Below are 13,192 nucleotides of genomic sequence, written 5' to 3'. Positions count from 1 at the left end.
GGGGGGCGCGTACCACTCGGCTCGCGTGAGGCAGGGGAAGCTGAGGGGGGCCGGGAGCTCTACCATTCACCCCCGCGGGGGGACAGGGCGGCACCAAGGCGAGCGCCGAAGGGTGGAGCCCACTTCGGGAGAAGGGCGGCTACGCACACACCTATACCAGTGGGAGTGAGAGCGCGATGGGGAGCGCAGGGCCAGCGTAGAGCCTCCCCTCCAAGGGGAGGACCCAAAGGAATACGTTTTGTTTAGGTTGCGCAAAGAGGTTTTAATTCGACATGGTAATAGAGTCCGTTCCGACGAAATGTGGGTTAATCGGGAAGCTAATTCTTAAGGTATACTGCTCCTGACACTTTCTGCCCGTCCCCCACCTCCCCTTCCTCCCCCCGCACACGGCTTGGAAGTGCCCGGCCGCCCGGGCTGGAAAGCCGGCTGCCGGCGGTGGAGCGTACCAACTCAGGGCTGGGGGGGACCTGAGGCCAGAAGCCGTGCGTATCACCTACGCCGGGGCGCTCCAGGGGAAGGGGCGTGAGCGGAGCCGCGGGGCCCGCTGGGAAATGGAGTCCGGTCGTCCTGAGGGGCGCAGCCCGCGCTGGGCTGCCTCCGCCTGGCCTCAGAGGACTTTTCTTCCTGCCCCGTAGTCTGGGAGCCGAAAGGAGGAATTGTTGGGCCCTCTTTTTAAGATGCCAACGAAAAAACCAAGGCATTGTGCGCGCTCCCACGGGAACACAGGTGCACTGCTGAGGCGCTAGTTGTGAAAATGCAGCACCCCGTCCCCCACAGAAAGACATGATCGCCCCCTCGCCCTGTCATGACCGCGGGCGGGAGCAGCAGCATCCGTCACCCTCACGGCGCGACGGGGCTAGAAAGGAGTCTGGCACCTGGGACTTGTCCCCCGCGGGGTCTGGAGGCGACCCTAAAGGGCGCGGGCTTGCCCCCGCTGCCGCCGCCCGGCCCGGCGCAGAACCCGTGTCTCTCGCTGTGTTCGTTTGGGTCTTGTGCGCACGGTACCGGGCCGGCCTCCCCGGGCGGCGGCCCGAGCCGCAGAGTGACGGTGGAGAATGTCTCCAGGGGCCGGCGGGGAAAACAGGAAGCGGTGCAGGCAGGCTGGGCAGGCCTGCAGAGCCTTGTGCAAAGCGGCCCCAGGCTCATCCGTTTGGTCGGGTCAGTGCCCTGTTCAAGTGGAGCACAGTGAACCTCAGTGCCCAGCAGCCACAAAACTCCCAGCCCGTTGACTCTCCTTTAATGCCACGCGAGGGGCTCCTTGGCCCAGCCCCCAGGAATGCTGCCCTGCTCGGTCTGTTCCACCCCTAGGAGGCAGCCCCCAAAACAGAAGGTTAGGGGGAGGACAGTCATTCGTGCACATCCCAGATCTCAGAGAGCAGCGGGGGAAGCTTTTTGTCCTGCAGGCGCAGCGCAAACACTTGCTCCGAGTGGACGCTGCTCAGTGTCCGGAGGCTCACCAGCTTCATTAGCATCCGTGGGAACATCAGGCGGTCCTGGGGAAGGAGAGGGACAAGTACAGACTGTGTCTCCCCCCAGGGAAGGGGGCAGGGTTAGGGCAGCTGTGGGAGGTGTAATCAGAGAGGGATTCTTAAGAGAAAGTAGGTGTGTCAGGGAATGAACCCTGTTGAGGAGAAAGGGCACCAGGGGAGACTCACATGGGGGTGGTGGATGGAGACGTAGGCATGCAGGGCCTCCACATATGTGTGTTGCAGCCTCTCTACCTGGAGCTGATCCTGCACGTTGGGCCGGTCTATAGTTCACCAACAGAGTTGAGGAGCAAGTCTGGCCGGGGTCAGTTCCATACCCCAAATCACAACCAAAAATAGGAACATGTCCCACCCAACCTCTCCCATCCCAAAGTAGCACAGCAAGGGCCTCCACCCCTACAAAGCCTGTCCTCTGGGGCCTGCAGCCCTCCTTGGTTCAAGTCCCCTGTTCATTTTCTCTCTTGCCCCTCCTCCGCACCTGCAGAAAAGATGCTGATGGCAATGAGCAAAGCAAACTCGGCGTCATTGAGCTGCAGCTCATTCATGGCTCTGGAGAACTCAAAGATGGGGTTGATGAACTCCACTTGCAGCCCTGGGGAGGAAGAAGGGAGGCTGGGCGTGTGGCATGAGCAGCAGGAACTTCTCTCCTCCAACTCCGCAACTACTAGGAACTCAGTAAGAAGTCTCCAGGGCTCTGCTCTGTAACCTTGGGCAACTTTCTTGACCTCCCTAAGCCTCATCTGTGAGATGGGAATCATACCTGAATTTATAAGACTGTTGTGATGATTAAATGATAAAGCATGCAGAGCACTTAGCACTGTGCCTGGAACATAGGAGGTGTTGAATTAAATGATTATAATAATTCTGTTATTCTTATTAAAATTCTTGAGGGCCCCATTACTAGAAATAGAGGCAACTCATTTTTCTTTATAAAGACTTTTTCACTGGCAATTGGCCTTACTTATTTAAATACTAGAGATACATTTCATGTTTCATATCCCAGGGAAACTTAGTAATGTGATTGAGGGTGTGGACTCTGGTGCCAGACTGCCTGGGTTTGAGTCCCGGCTCTACCATTTACTAGGCTATGTGACCTTGGGTAAGTTATTTAACGTCTCTGAGCCTTGGTTTTCCCATTTGTAAAATGGAGATAATAGCACCTACCATAATAAGTGGCATAATGGGTGCCATATGTGTGGCACGTATGGTAACTACTATATAAGTGTTTGTTAAATAAATAATAAAAATTTAAAAATATTACCAGTCTTCTTGATGAGGAGACTGAAGTTCAACAAACCACTACCAAATGTCAAGACATCTAAAAAGCATGTCTCCCATACAAACTGAGTCTCCTCACCCCACACCCTCGCCTCAGCCTTCTCAGATTTCTTTTAGCAACCATCTGCTAGCTTTTCCATTCGAGGTTTCTTGATTAGTCACTTCCTGTACTTTCACCCTGATGTTTATCAAGTGTGTGTTGATACATTTAATGGACGAGCCCCATTTTATAAAGTATTTGTTGGTGAGATACTGAGCTTTGAATTGTGCTAAACAGCCCGTCTGTACAGAGGACAAGGAGGTTGTAGAGCTGGATTGTGCACCCTGGAAGGGCCACTGCGCGCTGAATGAACGCCTCCTATGCCAAGAATGCACATCATTAGTCAGACGGAGGGCGCAGGAGACCCGACACAGGAGAGCCCCAATTCCTTCTCCTGGAGACCTCACTGACAAAATGACAAACGAAAGGCAAGATGATATCAAAACTGCTTATATAAATGAATCTATAAATAGGCACAGATTCAGACAACACAAGTCTGAAAGTGCTGAGGAAACACACACACAAGAGCTGGGAAGGGTTCAGAAAGGAGGGTGTTCTGGAGGAGAAAGCCACGGTTAAAGGACAGGGACGATACGGCCTGGGGAAGGGTGGCTTGGTACAGAATGGGGGCAGGGCTGGGCTTTTTCGTCGTTGTTGTTGTTTCTTTTAATCCTCACCTGAGGATATTTTTCCCATTGCTTTTCAGAGGGAGTGGAAGGGAGAGAGAGAGAGAGGAGAGAGAGAGAGAGAAACATTGATTGGTTGCCTCCCGCACTCAGCCTGACCGGGGCTGGGGATCGAGAGGGCTGGGCTTTTAAAGATGGAAAAAGTCATTAAATTGCCCATACATTCTGGCAGCACACAGAAGGCAAAAGGTGCGGACACAGCCCTGCCGTGCCCTGTAGTTAAGAGAGACCTTCCTAGGAAGATCACTGGGTAGCCTGTGTTGGGACAACAAGAGGCACATTAGCTGGCCTGAGTCACCAGACAGCAGAGAAGACTTTATGAGCTCTGCCCTGGAAACCGGGACCTCCCAACCCGAAGAATGTAGTCATAGCATCAGCCACATTTACAGACCCACTCATTCAGTTGTTTGACTACTTGGTCTCCCTCAGCCTCAGCCTTCCATCCTTTCCTAACTCTGCTCCCATAACACAAACATTACCATCAGCTGAATATGAGGAAACCAACGCTGCTTAGCCTGCAAGTAAGCGTCAGATAGAGAGCAGCAATGGGAGCAAATTCTTGGAGAAAACACTCCAAGTACAGGATGGGGACAGAAGCATCCACTCTGACCTCAAAGCTGCCCCATCTAGGCATGTTCGCTACATACCAGCTCCCGTCCCGTGGCTCTTCAGAAAAAGCAAGTGAAGAAGAGTAGGGGGAAGTTAACCCACGTGATCCTTAAAGAGCACGTCTGAGAAAGAGTTGCTCGTTACTGACTACTAGAAGGCTTGATATGGCTGTTCTCAAGCCTTTTTCCCCAGCTGTAAAATCTTTTTTTGAAGCAAAACATTATGCAGAAGCATGACATATAATGCAGATTTAAATGGAACTTCTTGTTTGGCTCCACGTAAAGAAAGAATGAAGGACATCTCTGTGCTTCCTTGTTGCTTCTCTAAGGCGACACTTTTATGGAACCCTTCTTCTCTAAAGTGACACTTTTATGGAACCCTTCCTTGGAACACAGTTTGAGAACCAGTGGCCTAAAGCAACAGAGGACAGGAGAGTATTTGGAACAGTGGAGAGAGGCCTATCAGCATTCCAACTTCCTCTCTCGGAAAACCAGGTGAAGCCTTCCCTTTACAGCCACCCAAACCTTGGGCCTGTGGCTCTGGAGTCACTACAAGACAAAAAGAGCCTGCCCATCCAACCCAGTCACTTTGTGATCTCAGTCCTCACCTGCTTTGGCAAAGTCTTCCCGGTTATAACTGAAATCCTTGAGGAAGGTGATACTTTCACTCCCAGGGTTGTACCTCCGAGATGTCTCCAGAAGCATCACCTGCACACAAGTAGCAGACCTCAAACAGGGACGCAGTGGGCTGGTCTTGGCGTAGGGCACCTTCAATGGAAGGTCCCCGCTTCCCAGTGGTGGGTCTGGCTTCCCCGCTGGCTGGCTGGAGGCCCTTCCCACGAGCAATCCCGCTCTGGTTCTCCCTGCGCCCCTCAGCCCTGCCAGCCACCTCAATCGCAGAGGTCTTCAGCAGGGCGATCTGGTCCTCCCGGCTGAGCTGCAGGAAGCCGGGCAGCTGTTTGGCAAAATCGACGATCTCCTGGACAGAGACGATGGCCAGCTCAGTGAAGTGGGCAAAGCGCTGCTGCCGGGCCTCCCAGCTCTGGGGATCTGGTGCCATGGGCCAAGGCTACCCAGAGGGAAAGGAGGGGAAAAACAAACGACTCTGAGTCAGACATCGAGAAGCCAGCTGGAACACTGGACACAGCCCCCTCTCCCCAGATCCCTCAGGTACCGTCACTCGAAGCCGGTCAGAAAAGGAGCGTCTGTTACACTGTTGCTGGGCAGCCACCAGCTTCTCAATCATGCCCAGTTGCTCTGGGCTGAGCTGGGGCAGGATCTGGGGAGTTGATGCCCTTGGAGGCACAGATGTGGACTGAGCCTGTTCCTCCTCTTGCCGCTTCAGTTTCTTCAGTCGGATCTGTTCCTCCGACAGGACACCTACGGACGGACAGACGGACAGGCCAGACGTGAGGAGGGAAGAAAGGGGAGACAGGAAGCAAGGCTGGGCCAGAGGGGTAGTTTGAGGCTCCACAAAAGCAGAGATCACAGAGCAAAGGCAAGGAAGAGATTTTAATTCCTATTTAGGGACCATATAGGAAGGCCCTGTAGGCTCAGCTGCCTGTCTGCCCTCACACCCCGGCACCGGCCACATGTCACCTCTTTTCCACCAGTCCCATTCCTGTCCCCAGATACTCACACTCCTCCCGCATGCCAGCCTGGCGGCATTTGCGAAGACGACACTCCTGGCACTTGCGACGCATATAGGTGTCCATGGGGCAGTGGCCCCCGCTGTGGCAGATGTAGCGCGCCCCTTTGATGACACTGCGGCGGAAGAATCCCTTGCAGCCCTCACAGCTCAGCACGTTGTAGTGGAAGCCAGAGGCCTTGTCCCCACACACACTGCACAGCTCATTCCCCAGCATTTTGGGGGCTGGCCCCTTTTTCCGCTTTTGTGGACGGAGCTCTGGATATAGGGAAGCGCCTTAATGTTCTCCTCCAAGAAACAAGTATGATGCCCAGCTGGCCACTGCCTTGAGCATTCAGTGACCTTCATGCCCTGTTACCACACACTCTAGTCTCTTTATTATAAGAAAGTAGCTCTCATATGCCAAGTGCTATTTATTACGTCCCAGGTACTGTCTCAGCCCTTTATATGCATTGATCCTGAAGACAACTGTAAGAGATAGCTACTATTGTTATTTCCATTTTGTGACTAAGGAAACTGAGGCTCAGAAAGGCCTGATTTAGAGATAAAACTCACACTCAGCTCACTCAGGTCTAGTTGACACCAAAGCCTTGGTATACTTAAACATGATTTTATATGGTAAAGAGCCCCAAGATACCCCTTCTAGACCCAGGGAGCCCCTACATCCTACAAATCCAGCAGCTCCTCACCTGTGGACTCTGGAGGGGCCTCCATCCTGGGGAGCAAGGCTGTGGGATCTGCAGCCTCCAGCCCCAGCCCCGAAGTGCCCCCAGCTGATTGGGGCATGCTAGCTTCCTCCCTGAGGGTGCAGTTGCTGCCTCTCAGGGCCGGGCTGCTTGCATCTGGTGCATCTGGTTCCCACAGCTCCACTGCAGAATCTGAGCCAGGAAAGAGGCATGGGGGGAGGGGCTCAGGTCCTCCCCCTCCACTTCCCCAACATCCTGATTGGGAAACTGCAAACTTTTCCCACCCATAGAGGGCAGCAAAACACCAGCTCAGGCTTCAGGCCCTGGGGTTTGTGAGAGCTTGGAGGACTAGCTGCTTGCAATTCCTGCACCTCAGTTCTTTAAATGAGGATGTTAACCTTTGTCCCCTTGGGGGGCAGACATGCATCTATTTCAGAGATCAGACAGAAATCTTTTAAGCCAGAGCTGGATAAGCTGGGGACATGCCAACTCTCCCCAGCAGCAAGCCCGGATTGAGAAGGACCAGCAGGTGCCTGCAAGGGTCAGGCCCCAGAACCAGGGTAAAGGTAGTCTGGGCAGAAGGAGGCAAGGATGGCTCTAGACTGCTCTCCAGGGAAAGGCGGAAGGGAGGTAGTGAAGGGGTCCTGACTGAGGGGAGAGGGCCAGGGTAAAGAAGCTTACCAGGAGAAGTGTCAGGCACAGGGGCCTCCAGCCACAAGGACATCTCTTCCTGGAGCCCTGGACATTACCAAGGGACTGTCCTGCAGGAACAACCCAGGTTATATTCTTCCAGAACTGGTTCCTTCTTTATCAGCTAACATTTACTCAGTATATACACCAGCCTGTGCTAAGACTTTACATGCCTTCCTTATAGTGTCCTTTTCTTCTTCCCATTTTACAGATGAGAAAACTGAGTTTCAAAGAGATTAAGTAAATTGCCTTTGGCCACACAGTGAGTGGTAGAGTCAAGACTCCAGCTCTGGTCTCTCTGACTCCATAGTCTGAGCTCTCAGCCACCAGGCCACTTTTTCTCCCCAGGGCCCATCTCTTGGCCATCAGGAAATGTTTGGGCACATCTGCCCTGGTTCTATCAAAGCCCCTTCCCCCTCACTCCAGCACTGGGGACAGCCAAGTTTGGGCAGGATCAGGACAGAATGGAGACTCCACCCAGTGAAATATGCTGCTTGTTAGATAACCTCACTCCTGCCACTTCCCAGGACCCCAGCACAAACCTGTTGCATCCAAGGCTTGCCCCAATTAACATATAGGACCTCCTCCCACACAGCCCCTCAGGAGTTATTCCGGGACCTAAATAGAATCCTGTTGCTGCCCAAGCTTCCATCACTGTCATCATCATCCCTCACTTCTCCCCAGAGAGACCCTTTTCTAAGTTCCATAGGACCCCCACCACCACCACCACCAGACACCCATAGAGTCCTAGGCAATTGCTGAGGAGCAGACCCACCGAATGCCAGGCCACCAGACTTCCTGGCTGGGGCAGTCTCTGGAGCCCCCTTGCTCAGAGAGGAGGACTGTGCAGTCCCTGTCCAGAGGCCTTGGTGGTGATTGAGAAGCTGGAGCTGAGCAAGATAGGGGCCAGAGCCCCAGGGAAGTAATATGGGGAAAGGCTGAGGGGAGGGACCACAAAGGGGTCAGGTCACACTGCTCTTTCTGGCCAGGCAGACTGGGAGTCAGAGCTGGAGCCGACTGACTGGAGCCCTGGCCTCCTCACCCTGCCACCCGCCCACCAGGCAGCTTCCCCACCACGCCGACTCCTCCCCAGCCAGCCACCCCCTCAGCCCAGCGCCACCCCTGCCCGCCTACCCCCACCACAACAGTGGTATTTCCCTGCAAACCAGCCCAGTTCCACGTCTCCCCTTCCTCTGCTCACCCAGGCTTCTCTTACAGAAGGACTGCCTCCCAGGCACCCCCACCCCAATCCCGGCAGCCTCCAGAGTTGGTGTGCCCTCCCTTCCATAGACATTTCGTGGAGCAAAGGTCCCAGCACAGCCTGGAATTGCAACACAGAGCCCCAGCCTGCTTTCCCAGCCTCCCTCTCCTCCCCTGCCTCTGGGAAGGGGCCAAGAAGCTCTCCCCACCAGCCCCAGGCCTCAGCCAGGCTGACAGAACTCCAAGGGTAGAGAGAGGCAGGTGCTGGGCCTTCCTGGGAGTCTCTGAAAGGGGGTTCCCCATGAGGGCTACCGACAGGGGAGGAGGCCAGGAAAGAGGGGAGCAATGGCAGGCCTGGGATCTGGGTGAGGGTAGAGATGGCAGGTGACCCAATGCCAGCCCAGGGTGAACCTGGGAAGCTATGCAAGTCCCTCATCTGGGGAATAGTTCCATATGAAGTGATGACAGGCCCTGCCAAGCAGCTATTGAGACTATAGCCGCAGCCTTCGTGCCCTGTTGCCTGGAACGAGATCCATCCCTGAAGGTAGACACCAAGTTTTATTGATTTTTGTCTCCCCTGTCCCATGGATCAGGGCCTGGCAATAGAGTAGGCAACAGAGTAGGTACTGTGTTCCTGTTCATTAAGTGAATATGTAAATAAGAAAAAAACACGATCCCCTTCTATCCTACACTTGTCAGTTCTAGTCACTTTTATTTCAACATGTTGCTTTAGCTTTTGGGCTCTGCGCTCAGATTTTGGGTTCAAATCCTGGCTTTGCCTCTGCCTCTCATTAGCTGCATGATCTTGATTAAGCAAGTTACTTAATATCTCTGCACTTCTGTTTCCCTACCTTTAAAATTGGGAGAATAATAATGGTCTTTGCCACCTAAGGTTGTCATGAGAATTAAACAATATGTCATAGCACACTGCGAGGCCCATAGTAAGTGTTCAAGAGATGGTGGTAGTTGTCATTAAGTTTCTAATCCTTTCAGCTATGGGCCTTCCTGACACCTTGAATCTGTATACTGTCAACCTTCCAGTGCTTATTCCCAAATACAAACCCCTCACTATCTCTTTTGGTCCTTAGCGCAGCCCCAAGAAGGAGGGTAAGTAACACAAGCTCCATTTTACAGAGAACACTAGGCTCATGGGAGAGGCTTCCCGAAGACCACCCACAGTGGCCAAGCTGGGATCAGAATCCAGCTGTCCTCACTCCAGTCCCTGCACTCTTTCTTCCTCCTGTGTCAGAGTCCAGGACAGTCTTATCTTGCTGCTCAGGTCTGCTGGACCAGTGAAATGCTGAGATGGAAGAAGCCAGAGCTGGGGGGCTGCAGTGGGAGAGGCAGAGAACTCTGGGGATGCTTCAGTCCAGATGTAGGAGGGGAGGAGCTGAGGTTACTGCTGGCTGTTCACCCCCTGCCCCACTCCCAGCTTCCTGCTCACAGGCTCTTCCTGTTTTGCTGTGAACTCCAGTTCCCATGGGTCCCACATTAAAGCATAGGACAGGGGGCCAGGGCGGGCAGGCAGCCAGAGGGACCAAAACAGATGAACAGGGCACCAGGAAAGAAGACAGAGGGAACAGGAACAGGGAAAGAGTGGACGGGGACGGGGTGGGGTAGGGGGGAGAGCAGGCGGGGATAAGCCCGGGGAAAGCAGAACTAGAACAGGAGCTTGGTGAAAGATGGGAGGAAGCACTGGGGGGGGGACGGACAGGCGGGGGTTGGGGAGCACAGGCTTGAGATGACAGCAGGCTGGGTGCTGTTGCAAAATCTGCCCATGTACTCATTTTCCCATTTCAGAAAAGCCCCTCTTACATCCGCCATCTCCAAGTTCTGCCTCCAGCTTTTGCTCTTGTTCCCTCTCATCACAAGGTCATCCCCTTGATCGGCCCCCACCCTGGTCTGGGCATCTCTGAGTCATGAGCACAAGGCTCTCCATTCCTCTTGCATGTGTTCCCTCCCAGATTTTCACAAGGCGCCAGCTGTCCTGGGAAAGTAGAAACCAGGACTCAAGCTCCTGGGAAACTGGACTAGGTTCTGTCCTGGCACCCACATCACCCATCCAGCTCCTTCCTCTGCCTTTCACCATTCCCAGTAGCTCCAGCATAGGAGCACAGAGATGTCCCTGAAACACCTGCTTGCGAGGAACTCGGAATGGAACATTGGTCTAAGGCCTGATGATGTATCATCCGGCAGAGGGGAAAAGCCTCTCTCATCCACTCCTGATCCTCAACTCCCTAGTCTCCCCACAACCCAGGACCACACACAAGCCCTATCTGGAGCCTTCTGACCCAGGCCAGAACCAGTTGCTGAACATGCAGTTCAGGGCGCCATGTCCCCCATGCCAGGGAGTCAGCCTCAGCCTCAGCCTCAGCCTCATCTCAAGTAGAGGAGGAGGGAACATTGCCAGTGCTGTATGAAAAGAGCTACCCCTTCAGGTTACAGGGGTTCAGGAGCCCCCCACCTAGAGGAGATTGTAGAGAAAAATGGGGAAAGACCAAACCTGTTGGCAGTATCTCCAAAATGTTTCCAGAGACCAACCACTGGACTTCTCCGAGGCCAGGGCAAGGAGTCAGGTGATCAGCAGCTGGAATCACATGTCTCACTTTGCCAGCCCCACCCCCACAGCACAGTCCCACCAGCCCACAAGAGATATTAGATGCAAAGCCTCCCAGTCCCATGGGGCCTTTCCTGTGTTTCCTTGGCTCCTAGAGGGGGCACTATGGCTGGGAACACCTTCAGTGATCATCCAAGTCACATTTCTTACCCCCGAGAACCTCCCAAGTTTTCTCATTACAGCAAGGGGAACCTTGTAGCAAAATTAGCATTCACCAGTCCACAGTCCTGTGCACTACTGGGTAACTCCCCTGAAAGCACTCAAACTCCCATGAGGCAGGACACAACGTATGGTTTACAGGGATGGACTAGGGTTACTGCTTCTTGCTCTCTCCTTTACCATTCTGGAAAGGTGCAACATGTAGGAGCATCTTGCAGGTCCCTCAAATGAATTCTGCCCAACCTCCCAATCACTAGCTAGAGAAGAACCCAGGAATTCCTGCTTCCCAGACTGATGAGTTCAGAGATGATATAGAAGACAGAAGAAAAGTAACACTTAGGCCCCACTAAATGTAGATAGTTACTAGCAAGGGGGTAAATATCAAATTTGGATATAGGTATGGCTGATTCGAAAGCTGAAATTCAAACAAAAAACTCTTTCTCACTCCACTGCACAAAACTACCTCCCCAGATAGGAAAAATGGTTAACTCACCTGGATTTAGGTTCACTTGTGCCAACACAGGATAGAGCAGTGGTTCCCAAACCTGGCCTCACTTTCAGAGATTCTGACTTATTTGGTCTGGGGTGGCCTATGTATCTACTCATCTACATTTGTGTTTGTGTGTGCATCTGTAGTTAGGAACCAAGGTGCGGGGACCACAGAATCACCCGGTACAAAATATGCAGAACCTAGGGGTCCAGAAACCAGGGCTCAGCTATTGACTCTACCATGTACTTGTGGTGTGACCCTCACTCTTCCTGGATTTGTTTCTCACTATAAAAGCTGGAATAATATCTGCTCCATCAATCCCTAACATGGGATACTTGCAGGCGCAAAGCATAGAGACATACTTGAACAAGTGAGAAGAAAAGCAAAAGATGAATTTGAGGGACTTTCATTCTACTTGACAAAATTTAGTGAGCCCAAGATTTACATTCCGAAGTCAAAATAGTCTGTCTAGTTTGCAAGGAGAGTAGAGGCACACTAAAAGAAAACACTCAAAAAACTCTAATACACAGTATCTTACCAGTTAGCCATGCCCATTCAACCTTACCAATGTGAAAGTTTCCTTTGTTAGAAATCTCTTTATTGAAGGTATTTTGGTGGAATACAGTTTAGCAATGTAGTTTGAGTAGCCTGTGAGAAACATCTATTATAAAGACTACTTAAGTGGGGATCAGAAAACTTGAGTTTCAATTCCTTCTCCTAAACTGTGTGATCTTGGACAAGTCATTTCCTTTCAAGGTTTGTTTTCTCATCTGTAAAGAGGACTAGGTTAGATCAGGGATTCAAAGATGCAGATTTATGAAGCCTCTGGGTGGTCTTTGTGAACCACTTGGGATTATATAAAAAATTCCACTTGTGTTTGTGTGTGTGGGCATTTTTCTGGAGAGGGGACTAAAATTTCATCTGATTCATAAAGGAGCTTATAACTAAATAAGGTTAAGAACTACTTGGCTACCAGGACTTCAGCTCTCATATTCTATTCACTACTCTACAAGTCCAGAAGCAAAGGTTAGGTGCTGAGGTATATATAAATAATTGAATCTGGAGTCCTAGGGCAAGATCATGACCCTGCTTTCTCCCATATAGTTCTGACCAGGTTTTATTTCTGTGATGATCTGAAGTGATTTGTTTCTAGTGGGCATATTGAATCAAAGCATCCCAAGGGCCTATGATCTGACCTCCTAGAGCTGAGTCACTCCTGCCTCAGTCACAAAGCCTTGAGACCAAATTGACTGCACCTGGACCCTAAAGGTGACTGCCAAGAGGGCCTCCAATTCTGTGAAAACACCACCTACTCCCACTTGGTAAGTTCCTTCTCCTTCCCCTTATAAATCTCCCCACTGGTCTGAAATTCCTCCCTTAGGGATTCGCTGCTTTGGTTTTGCAAAGTCTGAACACTGCAACCCAACTCCCTGGGGAAGAGGCAGGGCATTCTGATTCTAATTAACTAAAACTAGGAATGGTGGGAGCACAGGGAAATGACTGGAAGGGGAAGTGAGAGGGCCCCCGAGCTTTGCTCAGGGCCTCAGCAGTAGAATAGACTGGGACCAACCTCAAGGTCACAGGGAGTGCAAAGGGCTGTTTA

General features: G+C 52.2%; 1 protein-coding gene across 3 annotated transcripts; it reads right to left on the bottom strand.

Moving 5' to 3' along the window:
* Nucleotides 1–1,267: 1,267 nt before the first annotated feature.
* NR1H3 (nuclear receptor subfamily 1 group H member 3) lies at nt 1,268–7,187 on the bottom strand. Of its 3 annotated transcripts, XM_016204009.2 has the most exons (9): nt 7,115–7,187; nt 6,437–6,625; nt 5,739–6,005; nt 5,274–5,479; nt 4,989–5,168; nt 4,708–4,807; nt 1,966–2,079; nt 1,656–1,750; nt 1,268–1,493 (listed from the first exon to the last, which is right to left on the bottom strand). In XM_016204009.2, exons 1-9 carry the CDS (start codon nt 7,155–7,157, stop codon nt 1,347–1,349), a joined length of 1,341 nt encoding a protein of 446 aa, XP_016059495.1. In that variant the 5' UTR covers nt 7,158–7,187; the 3' UTR covers nt 1,268–1,346. The 3 variants fall into 3 exon arrangements, with proteins under 3 accessions (XP_016059495.1, XP_016059497.1, XP_087678489.1); XM_016204011.2 differs by lacking the exon at nt 4,989–5,168 and having other exon boundaries at nt 7,115–7,157; XM_087822363.1 differs by lacking the exons at nt 4,989–5,168; nt 5,739–6,005; nt 7,115–7,187 and having other exon boundaries at nt 6,437–6,533.
* Between the last annotated feature and the right edge of the window lie 6,005 nt (nt 7,188–13,192).

This window comes from Miniopterus natalensis, chromosome 11, assembly GCF_054644295.1.
Source record: "Miniopterus natalensis isolate mMinNat1 chromosome 11, mMinNat1.hap1, whole genome shotgun sequence".
In the NCBI taxonomy this organism is placed as follows: domain Eukaryota; kingdom Metazoa; phylum Chordata; class Mammalia; order Chiroptera; family Miniopteridae; genus Miniopterus; species Miniopterus natalensis.
The sequence above is the reverse complement of the archived record's forward strand: the minus strand, read 5'-3'. Positions and strand labels throughout refer to the sequence as shown.